Source organism: Bombus vancouverensis, chromosome 10 (genome assembly GCF_051014615.1).
Source record: "Bombus vancouverensis nearcticus chromosome 10, iyBomVanc1_principal, whole genome shotgun sequence".
NCBI lineage: Eukaryota > Metazoa > Arthropoda > Insecta > Hymenoptera > Apidae > Bombus > Bombus vancouverensis.
Genome location: NC_134920.1, coordinates 11771892 through 11785842, shown reverse-complemented (window position 1 = coordinate 11785842; position 13951 = coordinate 11771892). Strand labels below are relative to the sequence as shown.

The following is a 13951-nucleotide window of genomic DNA, read 5'->3' as shown; positions in this document are numbered from 1 at the left end:
GGGTTACATGGGTAATTAGCCTAATCTGTAACACGATTTTTTTTCACTGCTGGTTTGCAGCGAGCTCGATCGTTAAGTACGAGGAACGGAAGCGTGAAGAATGTTTCGGTGAAGGAGATTGGATGGTTGAATGTTGCGATTTAATAATGGGTTAGATCGAGTCCATCGTAATATGTTCCGCTCATTGCTGTTTTATTCGTTACTCATCTCGTTTCCAACAAAACAAATCTACATATTCATCTATTTATATTTTCATTACACTGCTTACGTTACTCCGAATCATCCTCTCTATCAATCGAGCTCAACCTCGCTTAATTACCACATATTTTCTAACCACAAAGGAAGCTTTCCACATACGACAACGAGTATTACAATTGACAAATTAAGAACGATGTATCAGAATCAGAAAACGGCGATTACATCATGAAAAATATTTCACGAAACAGCGAAGCACAGCGCCTTAAACCAGAAACACAGCTGCAAACGCGAAATCGCTACATTACCTCCCACGCTTTATGCAGATACCGCTCGACTCTCCAATTTCCCCTCTCCCTTTGCGCAACACACGACAGACCTTATTGATCGCAACGTTTCAAGCACATTACGATCAAACTATCGATCTTTCGTGAGCGCGTTAAATGTTTATATCGCGACCACGCATTATTAAGCCGTGCGTACAACAGTCGCCTGGCCCCGTGCTCCATCGAGCCCGGGGCTTCAGCACCGTAATTCAAGCAGCCACTTCAGAGGCAACAGAACGGCCGCAACAATGCCCGTAACTGTAGATTCGAGGTAACTTTACACTCGAGTCCATTTTCTCGTTGCCCACTTAAGCTCGTTGCAACGTTCGCGCCCTGTCGGTCGTAGGAAAGGGTTCGTGACACGTGTTCGAATTTCCCTTAACGGCCATTGCACGCTTATGCTGTTCGACCACCCCGCGTACCAATTACCCGGAGGTAACTCGAGATACCATTACTCCATCGATGCAACGAAATCGCGACGCTCCTCCGTGAGGGTATCGTTAGGGAAATCGAGGAATCTAACAGGGACTTTGCACGCAAACGAAACACGGTTGCACGTGATTGTTGGTGCAGATTCGGTTGAAGATCCGATGGTGACACACGATAGTCTCGCTACGAAAGTTTAAAATAAACCATCCACAGTCTTCTGATAGTAAATGATCGTAAATATGGAGTACAAACTGGTATGAGAATATAGGTGATGAAGAGTCTGCACGAATGTTGAAGATGGAATTTTAAACGAGTTCTGGAGTTGCACGATAAAAGCACGAAGAAGATCGAATCACTCGATTTAATAAACATCAAATTTAAAATTTCTTCTTAGCACGTAACCGTAATTTCTAAATTTGAAATTTCATTCTAGAATGGACAACGTAAATTCAACTTTCCAAAGAAAAACCATCCTTGGTACGAAATATTCTCCTCGAAAGAAGAGAAGATAGTATGAAATAAGATAACGCGTAACGAACGAATCAACATTTTGCTTCCATTGAAATATTACATTCTAACAGTAGTACTTCGTGCCATTCCAGAACTTCCAGATAGATCCATCAAGCGTTTAAAAGCAACGAGAGAGAAGACCTTCCTCCGCTCCAACTTCACCGCTAAAATCATAACAATTACGGCGCTGCTCGCCGGAAGGAAGCGTCGTAATAACTTCTTACTTCGCGCAGCCTCGTAAAGATTAAAAAGGGGCGCGGAGGGAAGGGTCAAGGTGAGATAAAGCAAAATTAATGGCAGACCTAAATCCCTGCCCGGTGGATCTCCGCGAGTTTGCCTCACGGCTGCAAGAAAGAAGCTCGCTGAATTTACGTGGCTGTGAGCCAATGTAACGCGCTCAACGTTGATTTCAATTACTACCTGTCGAAAATTCCCGATAATTTTTAGGAGATTGGCGACGATCGTTGCATGAAATATGATCGAGCTAGCTATACGAACATAAAGTGCACAGAATTTCTGACTATCGACGTCTAATATTGAAATACTAGAAAGTGTGCTGCTTTTTCACGTTCCTGCAAAGTTCCATTGAGATCGATGAGTAACGTCGGTGTTGCCCTCACACGTTGCTCGACAGGAACGAGATCGGCGTGAAGATCGGAGCGAACTTTCGAAACGTTCCTCGTGCGTGGCGACGCGTTAAATTAACACGCAGACTTTTCCATTAATAAAAGAGACCGCGTGTATGGTGACACGCGTCTCGAACGTGACAAACCATACGCGGTTACGTAATCGAAAATTGACGATTTTTACGACGAACGCCGTGGACCGGTTTTCATCGCGCTAGTCCACTCCAACACACGAGCTTTTAATTATTCCTAGATTCAAAACTGCTATATTTTGTCTCTGTTCTCTGTGTCGAATACTATGAGAAAATACGAAATAGTGTATAAAATATAGGGGCGCGTGAAAACGAAATTTAGCTAAAATATATTCGACGAATCAATTTCTCAAGGCTTAAATTTACAAATAAAGGAGTTTGTATCTCGATAAACGAACAGTGTGAGTGGCAATTGCCACGCGAATCACGTACCATGCCCTCGTCTATCGAGGTGTCTTCCTCGAAGTAGCACTCGTCAGGTTCATCCGGTGTCAGAGCGGTAGGAGTTTCCGGTGACTCCTCCTTAATGTCCTGTCTCCTCATCCAGTCCATCTTCAAGACTTTTGAGCCTTCGGAGACCAGACCAGTTGATGCTTCTTCTCGATTCTATTCCTTACTCGTATCCAACACAAGATCACATGTCTCTTCTCGAATTCGATCTTGTAGCACGAGATTAATGAAAACAACCGGCCGGATTCGTATGTCGAAATGGGAAACACTGAAACGAACTACAACGACCGTTTTCCTTATCGTTTATCACGAACCACGCTCCGATTACGCGGAAGCCGCTCCGCCAGCGACTGTCACTGACATTTGCCAAATGTCAAAGCTTTTCGTGCCGACTATGTAATATATCCGTGACGCTAACGAGGTGTCGGGCTTCTCTCGTTGATCGAAGCTCCGATATACCGTGCGCACCGGGACCACGGATGCACACGTGCACCAATCGTGTATGCCCCGATAAAGATGAACTCCAAAAAACTTATTCACTGTACGTTTCACTGTACGATGCGGTAAAATGATTTTGTCAGAAGAGTATAAAAACGATTTAGAAAAAAAAAGAATCTTCGTAAGGAAGTTTTCCGAAGTTGCGAAAAAAACGTTGACACGATAATCCGATTGAGAGAAAACGATCCTTCTCGTACGATAGTCACGAGTCAAACTGATCGACTAGATCTTTCAACATGAGGCTCTCTTATCGAGAGGAAAAACTCACACGCTATACGGCTCGATATCCAGAAGAGAACGCGTCGTTAATACACAGAGCGTACCGGCGAACCAAGAGATGATTGCGAGCGAGAGACGGACGCGCGCGCAGTCTCGCATGTGCACACGAGCGAGCCACGGCGGCGGTGCAGCTGCAACTGTGTGTGCAGGCCGGGAATGCTGGAGGTGGTATGGAGGCGGCTTGGTGGGCGCACTCTGTCTCGTCTCTGCTGCTGCCAGCCTTTTCTCGCTCTGTTTTACCTAGACGTGCCTTGTCTGTTCTCTCCCTCTCTTTTCGACTGCTACTAAACTTTCTCTCTCGTATCCGTGAAAGCCCCATGCGTCGTTCACTCTCGCTCTTTTCGGTGAATCATCCGTCTCTCTTATACTTTTCACCTTTTCGTTCCCTCTACCACTCGTCCTTCTTTCCCGGTCGCTCATAGTCACATCATATTTTCCGTCCCTCTCCGATGATTCGTCAGACCTAACGTCTATCTCTCTCTCTCTTTCTCTCTCGTTCGAGCCTCTTTCTCCGTTTAATTTCTTCTTTCTCCTCCTCGTAGTTTCGTCATCCCGTCTCGGTTCCACTCTAGAGCGTTCCGTGCACCTCTAGCGCCCTCTCTGCTCTCTATACGTTCTATGCCGCTGCTTTTGCGCCATCTTCCTCCCACTCTTTGTTGGCCTCGCGTTTTCCTTCTCCGTTTCGTTCGTTTCTGTTTCTTTGGTAACTCTCGACCCCTTCGTCTCTCTCCCTCTGTCCTTCGTTTACCAGCCTCGTCGTATATATTATACGGCGACCACGCTGTCCTCTATATTTCGTACAGCTTCCCTCCTCGCTCCAGCACCACTCTATTTCCCCCGTCTATCCCGACTTCCTCTTTTCTTCTACCGCTATACTCCCGCGTTTCTGTTTGACCTCCCTTTCCGTCACTACGTTTTCCATCCTCTTTCACCGTGGCTTTTCCTTTCCCGTGGCTGCACGAAAAACGTCAACTATATTCCGTAGCTGGACAGAGGCGAAGAAAGGAGGAAAGAAGAAGGCGTAACGAGGGTGGCCAGGAATAATTTTTTCTCTTTCTCTTTCGTTTCTTAGCCTGTGCACACCGTCTCTGTTCAAGAGCAGCATCCCTGTTCCGTTTCTCTTCCTCTTGCTCATGTCCTTCATCCTCCCCCACCAGGAACTGTCTGTCTCTCTTCAACTCGGTCCTTTCCTCCCTCTCCGCAGTTCCATGACCCCTTCCATTTCGTGTGGAGTCGCTACGAGCTACGAGTTCAGGGACGATCCGTTTTCAGTCGAGACCCTGGATCTAACGCCCCGAGGGATACCAGAAATAGCGACTTTCTTCTAGCGCCGGGGATTTCATTTTTTTATGCTTTGGTCGCACGGGATCCACGATATAGATTCGTACAGAGAAACAAATTGCCGATAAGGAAGAATTGTTCGCGAGAAACCACCACTCTAGCTCGATATGGGTGACATTATTTATAAGATACAGATATAGCAACAATCTTATGGAAGAGGTAAGATCGGATGTTGGAATTCGTCCAGGTTATTAGCTCCTAGGTTGATGTAAATGAAGCTTTTGTTTAGTGAACGAAAGCATTCCTTAGCTCAGTAACGAAGAGCAGGATTGGTAACGAAATTATTAATTTGGATAAAAATTCTATGTAATGTTTATTAACGTGATCACCGATTGAAATTTTACATAAAAAATCTGTCTGTATATAAAATTAACGATTTGGCATAGAATGTACGATATTTCAAATTGTAATAAATCCCAGTAAAAATTTATTATATATGGTATTACATTAAAGCGTTTGGAAAATATGAAATTACCATTCGAGAAGCGTAAATAAATAGCAATTCTACAGGAAAACCACTCTAGAGTAATAAAATAGAGTAATCAACAGCGATTAGAATAATCGATATTCCGGACCACCCCATGAATTCGCGAAATATTACGTAAGCCATGTAAATCACGCATCGCTGAATCGCAATGGACCGCGGTACATCCCTGAACTAGGTACCATCGAGAAAGAAAGAGGGACGATGAAAATGGCAAGTATGCCACGGTAGGAACGAGGAGAAGAACAAACCCGATGCTAGGGCACTTGAAGAAGCGAAATACCCTAGAAAAAGATGGACATAATTCACAGGACGAAGATTGACCCTCAGTATCGTAACTAGGAAATGCATACGAAAAAAGGTAGCCATATTTTCGCACATTTATTATTGATTAATGTATAATACTACTATGTAGTTTTTATCTATTACTCGATAAATACAGATTTGTTACATAGTTAACAAATAACCACCGACTTTATGTATATCATTATACGATCTCTTTATGCGATATTGTCAAAAAATGAATAAAATCAACTACAAATTTTCCAATTACGTTGAACAAAACATTTACTAACCTCTACTTCGTTTTAGTTCCAAATTTTATGTATCTTCAATCACTCGAAGCACGAACAAATTCTCGATTAGCTTCGGTTATCCAAACTTTCGGAAGAACTTTCATCTAATCGAATAAGACAATTCTCTTGTAAAAGTTTTCTTGTATAAAATATCGCTCTTGTACAAAAGATAAGAATACAACATAGAAATAACACAAAATGGTGATAAAATAGACGAAACGAAAGGACAGACGCGCAGCGCCTCCAGTTAAGACGGCACTGGGCCGAACCACGAGAGAAAGGGACAGACACAGGGAGAGACACGTGATGCTGGAACGTGTGTTAGTCATGGGTTGCCCATGGCAACCCACGCGGCTAATGTACGCGAGCACAGGCCGCGCTCGTTCAGGACAACGCTGCCTATATACGTACTGAGGGAACGTACGTATAGTATACGGCATACGTAACCCTGTAGGTTGTACTACGCGTACTACTACGCGCGTGTACAATGGAAAACGGGAGGTCAGGTTCGTGTGCGTCCACACACGTGGCCGAGTTAATTGATTTCGCCTCCTCGTTCGTTGCCACGATGTTGCCATTCGATCGGAGCACGCAATGAAACCGCGTTATCGTCGTCTACGTGCACCACGTAGCGACATCCTGACCACCGAATGGAGCCTTTCGGGTAGAAGGTAGAATCATACATGATACATACAGACATTGGTAGATGAAACATAGTGTACGATATCGAGCCTGGCATTGAACTGGAAAACGATACTCTCGCGTTCTCCTGCTTCCTGTATATACATTGTATACGTATGTATGTGTATTTGCATTCGCTTTTTTCGAACTTCTCGACCGTGATGACGGTATGGCATTCGGATGTTATCGATATTGAAATATCATGGCTGCCATTCGATTACTATTCCCTGCTTTTTGAACAGACATCCAATTTTTTTATTGATTTGAAAGCAAATAAGATTCTCCGCCGCACCCAATCAAAATTCGTATAAATGTCCATTCGTCCTTTGTTCGTTAGCTTTCGCATCGTGTGTGTAATCACGTGCCGAGATAGGAGTAATTATCCGCGGGTGGAGAATCGAGCTCGCGTTTCATTTTAACACGCGAAGAATTTGGACTAGCAAGCGCTGCAGCGAGGAGAATGCAGTCACACCGGCAGTTGCATCCTGGCGCAATCGTGCTGTGTGCACCAATTAACAGCGCTCGGCGCCGTAATCTGGGATACCGTGGTGCATGCAAAATGCATTCTACCAGCCGCACACTCTCGCCGCTGCTGGACACGGACGATCGTTATCGCTTGATTATCGGTCGTTGGTAATAGCGGCTTTCCAGGAACCGCGTCAGGAAGAAGGCTCTTGATAATTTAGCTTACTGCGATCGCTTCGAGAAAACGGGAACTGTTCTCCTGATTACGTAATGCGCTTATCAATATCGTCTTGTCCGGGGATAAAGGGAAAGCCAATGTTCGATTTCACATTTTATCTCATTTTATTCCATGAATAATGTACTTTTTTATTTTACACTACTTGAATAAGTCAGCCTCTAGGGTCAAGTCAAACCACGACTACCGTTAATTAAAGGACTGAAAAATAGCATTAAATATAGAAATAAACCTTTCAAAAGACTCATATCCCGTCTCTTCAAAGGAAATTCGCGTGTTTAAAATAGCTGTTAAACGATTCAAATTCTCGATATAAATTATCGAGAAATAAGAACCGTTAATATAAAATCAATTATCGAGCTACAAACCATTTGATCTGATCCATTTCTCACGGCTCGCTATTAAAAATGGTCATATCGCGAATGATTATCATGTCCGCTTGACACCTACAAGGAACAACGAGCCCATTTCTCGTCGTTGCATTATCCTGAAAACTCAACCAGGCCACACGAACGGCCGCGAACACATATACAAGAGCACACATACAAAGCAACGAGGATCTGCACATAAACGAAACAACCGATCGGCGAAGAAAGGAAACGCAAAGCGGGACACGGAGCGAGCAATTGTGCATTAAATTGAAACAGGCCACGAGCAAAGCGTTCCCGTGGCATTATGCTCTGGCGTCCTATGCGTTTCGCGCGTATCCGAGGGTTGCTCTCGCGCGCACTCGCGCGTCGATACGCGTAAGTCATGATTGCCGGTGTTCATGGAACGACATGCTGCCCATTAAACCCCACCAACGCTGCCCGGGACGAGTTGAATGCACCTAGAGAAGCCCGACCTCACGTTTCTCGAACGATCTCAGCGACCATACGCGTGGGAGTTTACAAGAAATTCGTGGCCCGGACGAGATAGGCGCGAATGGAAACAATGTGTCGAAATCTCCGAACTCTTCTCACGGAGCAGCTTCACACTTGTATCTTTCTCTCGGTGTGCTCGTTCCGTCGCGACAAGTTGCCAGGTTGGTTCGCGTGTGCCACTTTTCAGGCGAGCTAATGCGCTTCCTAGGTTCTTCTCGCTTTCGATGCCGACGGTACCGTTCTCGCGAACGGTCCACGCTCGTGTGTCCCCCGATATCGACAATATGGCGGGTAGCTGCCGCTCGTAGCAAAGGTACTTTACGGTATAATGATCGGCATTTACAGGTATAAACGAAAAATGGACAAGATTCGATGACGTTCAATGCGAAGCTTTGAGCTGCTACACCTACCTGTTTCACTTATATTTTGCTTGTTCTTGCGAATTTATGTTTAGAATTATGTAATATAATTTATAACTGAGTGAAATTAGAGAAAAAGCTTGATGAAAGACTCATACATCTTTGTGTTAGTAAAACATTAACGGGTATTTTTCAGCTAAAGTTTCGAATTCGCAACATTTTCTACAACAGCTTTTTTCTTTGTCTTAACCTCAAGCCGACATATTTAATCAACGTCAACGTCAAACAACCGACAAATTTAAATTCAACCTATAACCACTCCCAGTCAGGAGAAAAAAAAAATCACAAAACTTCGGAGACACGACGTTAACAAATCCCACGAATTCGTCGGGTTGTCGAGAATCGTGTAAAAGTGTTCTCCGGGAGAACGAAGAAGTACGTCGTTAATTTTTAACCGGTGGTGCCGGTGCTGTAACCACTGTGACTGTTCCATGGAGCTGGCCAGCTCATGGTCTGAGTTTCGGACCTTTGAAGTCGTCGGCTGACGCAAGAGGCAAAAGTTCATCTCGAAAGATTTACATCTCGCAGAGCGGGAACAGGCAAGGTATGAAGCAACGACTACGAGAGAGAAAGAGAGGTAAGAGAGAAGAGGGTAAAGAAATAAACGCCGCACGAGCTTACCGAGGCCAAAAGGGTCCCTGGGAAGCGGAGGCTATCCCACGACAGGACCTTAGCGTCCTTTCAGGAGTCCCTCGCCGCTGCACTGGCCAGTCAAGAAAACCAACGAGATTCATCGCGTTCGACGTAAGATATCAGAAAAGAAGAAATTGGAAAATTATTCTCTTAGAATTTATCGAAATTACATGCAATGATAACGTATCATAGAAGTTTTTCCAAGTCACCAAAGCCACCGATTATAATCGATTTCATAATAAATAACCTGAACGAGAGTTGTACCATTTTGCACATCAATGAAACTATAGATCTCGATCCCAAGAATTTGCTAGCGTGCAGATGGTCGTATCAACTAGCACGAATCGAGCGTAACAATTCATTACAGTTCATTGTGCGAACAATTTTTCTAGAAAATACCAGCAAGATCGTGTAGCTTCTGCAAAGAACGCTAGACAACCGCGTTCATCGTTTTTTGTTGTCCGAGTTTAGAGGCGAGTTTAACGAAATATGGAAGCATGAACTCGATAGTTTACTGCGGCTGAGAATTCTGCAGCAACGTAGATCGTGCCTCGTCGCTGGTGTCGCTGGGATTAAATGGAATACCTGCACCGACCACGCCCAATGAAATGCGCATGTGGGCCCGATTTAACCTCTCCTAGAATCGTCATACACGTTCGCCAACCTTTGTGCAGTTGTAACAGACTTACGCGATTGTTCCCGCGGCCAAGTTTACCAGAGAGTTGCCCTGTAACACGTACGAACGCTGTTGGACGCTTTTTAATGTTTCTTTCAACTGTGCTCGAATTTTTCCTCTCGTTCTCCACGCCGGGAAACTACATACGTGAAACGGAGCCTGTTGAAACAGGGTGAATAATGTAAGTTAAACAGAGAACGCGTTTCGTTTCCTCTTTCGTTGGAGAACGAAGAATAGACGGCGGAAAACAGTCGCGTTTGAAAGTCGTAACATTTGAATTGGAGCCTGAAATCTAACGTAGGAAGTCGTATGCTTACGGTTTTATAAATAAATTTGATCTATGTAGTGTTCAAATCAGAAAATTTGTAATTTGAAATTTCGTAAATAGGCTTTGAGATTGAAACGAAATACAAACCGTTGAGTTACAAAATTTTCAACTGTGAAATTTCATTTGAAAGTTTTAATTCTAAAGTTTGAAATTTAAACTTGAATTATATAAACTCGAGTAATTTAAGTATACATTAAAGCTTAAACGCTCGGCCACGAGTTACCCTCTGCGAACGCCAAGATCCAAATTTTTGATATGCAAAATGTCGAGACTAACGAGAATGTAACGCAAGAAGAAGCGCCGGTATCGTTTTCAGAGTCTCTGTCCCGTTCCCGGATAAAGTAACGTTCCTGGAAACTAGGCGACGCCAATAGTCGAGGGAATTCCTTTCAACGAGCCAACAGAGAACAGCCGGCACTTACAGCATCGGCTCTAATTAGCGGTAATTAGAAGAAGCTTCGCGGACGGCGCCACAAATTGAAACCGGCGTAAACCAATCTAGAGGATGCCGTGCGAGGTAAAGAACGCTCCAACGAATCGAGTCAAACGAATCGCCGGCCAGTAATAAAATTGCATTTTGTGCGATGCTTCGTTTCAGACTAGACTTTCCGCTTTGCTCTAATTCCGTATTTTTTGAACTTTTTTTAAATTAAATTCTACGTATATTCGATATTGCCGGTATCGTACGTCTATTTTCTCTATAAAATATCGACACAGAACACGATGTGATTATGTTCTGAAGAAAAAAAAAAGGAGAGCGGCCTTTCTTTCGTTGTTCTCCGGCGTAAAAAGCAACGGTTTAAGAACGCGTTGTTGCGCAACCCTTGGCGACAATTGAACTGCAGAATCGCGTTATCGGCGAAAGGAAAAAGCCGAGTCGACTGGTTTAACGACGGCGTGATAACGAAATATAGGGCGCGTCGCTACGATGGAAGTTCGTCGAACCGTGGTTTGTAGTTACTGGTGTTCGTCAGCGCTAATAGAACGATCCGCGTGCTAGATCTTGCGGCGATTGCGCAATTTTCAAGGGAACGCCGCGCGGCATCGTCGAGACGTTAATAGAAGGTTACCGGAAGAAAAGCGGGAAGAAACGCATTTAGAGGCGTCTCGTGTAAATCTACGAGAAAGATCTGGGAACGGGATCGATGATATCTGCTGGCGGTTACGGAGATTGGCAAGCTTCGCTTCCCCTTAGGCGAGAATAGTTGCCAGAAGCGTTCCTATTATTATTAACGTCCTGTTACGAATTGTATAAGTCAATGTATTATTATTGCGGTATATCGAATAAAAATAAGTAAAACGTTTCTATAGAATACAATAGGATAACTGCGATAAGTCACAGAACTAGGACAGGTAGTACCGTTTTCAAGCGAAACCAGGTAACAAAAAAGTTATTCAATTATTTTCTACCGCGCATATTCATTTCCATTCCTCTAAAAATGTTCATTCACCTGCAATTCGGACTTCTTAAAACGCAACGAAACGACATCATCTTCCTCGGATCATCGAAAACTTGTTTCCATAATTTTATAAGTTATTTCCTTAATTCCATAGCGCCATATACCATCCTTGTATGGTTGAAAAGAGTCGTAACAGGTCCTTAAGACCGTCAGGAGGCACAAATCGGACCGGCACGATGCGCAAGAATGCGTCGAGATATTTCGCGGGTACTGGAGTGGGAGGTGGAATTCCAACGAGAGAAGACCGCGTCGAAGAAGAAAACGAAGATGAAGAAGAAGAAGGAGAAGAAGACGAAGAAGACGAAGAAGAAGAAGACGAAGAAGAAGGGAGGAAGAATGGGACGAACAAAAAGAGCGAACAAAAGCGGACAGACAGGGAACGAACCGGGCTGACCGGGTACACAAATTACCAGCGAGATGAAATCGCTTGTTCTCCGGCGCGTTTTACCCCGAAGGGGTGAAAAAACTGTCCTCCGTGGAGCGAATTCGATCGTTGTTCACGATATATTTCAACTGGGTTTCCTGGTTCTATGCTCTTCGACTATGCGAGTCGAACGAACTATTGAAAACTTCTCGTTGGACGTTGAATAGTGAAAGGCAGTGGCGATTACTTGGCAATGAAGGCCGTTGAAAAAGTGCTACGGCAATTATAGAAATCGAGTCGAGACCGTTTCCCTGCACTTCTGTGGAAGAAGAGAGGTGGAGCGAGGTGAAACACGTACCACAAAGGTGTCGGTCGAAAAACCTTAACGGAATTACGTTAACCAAGCCGAGCAACAAATTTTCACGCTGTTAGAATCTTGTTTTGTCGAAATGGAATCTGTTTCTTGTTCGTAATCGATTTTCTTGCCACTCAGAAGACAAGAGGATATTTATAATCTTAGCAGGCAATCGAATTTTGATCATATAATTGTACGCAGACAATATCGTTTATGCGAATTCGTAATTTTAAGCACGCGATTAAACAAATAGAACGTAAATTGTTTCATCTCCAAAATACCATTCCGAGTACCTTAGTTTTGATCTATCGTAAATAAATTACATATATTACGATGATGAAGCTGAAAATAAGTAAAACGATACAGTCATGGAAGATCTTGAAAGGGAAAGAGGAAATTTTCTTTTCTTCTAATTTTTCCGTGAGTTCTATTAGAAGAAGTTTCAGCTTCGTAATAATTGCAACTCGCCAATGACCCGTGCTCGAATGGAAAGCGTTCAGACACTATACGACCCTCTCATTAATGCTGCAAACAAACGAGGAGCAACGAGCAAAGAGCTTAATCCGGGACAATACCGGAGGCTGCGGTAAAGGAATCAGAGCTGGCCGGTCTCCGGAGACGCCGAGTAAATTTCTTTTCGTAAAAAGACTCATCTCGCGAAGAATCCTGGTTTTACAGCGTTAGAAAGCTCATTCGGATCGCGTTGTTTCAACGGTATCCTTCATCGCTCGTCTTCTCGTCAGGTAATTCTCTCAAGTGGACAAAGAACAGCTCGCTTTCTCATTATCTTAAAAACCCTTTCTGCGGTATTCCAACACCAACGTGCTCCTAGCGATCTGTTCGCTATCCATCAGGTTGGACCGCGAATTCTATCCCGGCGACGAAAAGCCCTCGAGAATCCGTCCGGAAAAAGAGGTCGGGACGACAAAGGATTTCTAATGGACGGCCGAGCACCCAGAGGACGCCTTATAAGGCGAACATCTCGAGAAGGTGGCTTGCACAGCCTCCTTTTGGTCTTTCTTCTCCCTTTCCTTCTTTCTCTCACGAGTATCTCGTGGCGACTTCTGCGAGTGGTCGCAGGCGCCTCTCGGTGGCCGGATTTAGACCGAAAAAGGAACACCGGGAGTTTCGGGAAGACGACGACAAAGACGATGAACACGATGGAACCGGCACCGAGCCACCAAGCTCATCGTGACCGGATCCCCTGATCCACCGATCGATACCATCCCAGCCCCCCTCCCTCTGCTTACTCCGTATTTTGCCCCGAAACGATCGTGTAACCAGGAATCCGCCGAGCTTCTTGGAAGACGTGCCGAATTTCTGCACGATGCAACGTGTAGCTAGCCTCGTTGCCTCGTTCGCTTTACCTGTTTTACTCTTTTCACATTTCTCGGACGCCTTTTTCGTGGTTAAGTATGTTACATTGGAAGGTTGTTGGAGGTATGCTGGTTCCTCGAGCACGAGCTTCGTATTTCTTTATTAGTTTCTTTATTAGTTTTGCAATATGTTTCTAAAAGAAACAAGGGTTAGAATATTTACACGTTCGTAAGAGTTGTTTCAGTTTGATTTATATTATTGCTCTGAATATTTATAGTTGGATCGTCCTATCGATCGTGTCCGACGAACAAATTAATCTAACAGAACGTTGAAATAGCTACAGTTCCCAACGTCAGAAATTCAGCAAAGTGTAGACAATGGCCCATGAATCAGCTGCAAATCAGCCGACT

At 44.2% G+C, this 13951-nt stretch overlaps 1 protein-coding gene across 3 annotated transcripts in view; it reads right to left on the bottom strand.

The window, feature by feature from the left end:
* Positions 1-13951, bottom strand: part of LOC117163360 (uncharacterized) — a 146269-nt gene that overhangs the window by 64947 nt on the left and 67371 nt on the right. The window contains exon 1 of one of the 3 annotated variants that reach the window (XM_033345567.2): positions 2551-3095. The exons of the other annotated variants lie outside the window; for them this stretch is intronic. Coding sequence (XP_033201458.1) covers positions 2551-2670 — 120 coding nt within the window. The 5' untranslated portion in view covers positions 2671-3095. Of the gene's footprint in view, positions 1-2550; positions 3096-13951 lie in introns of those variants that run through there. 3 annotated transcript variants of the gene reach the window in all.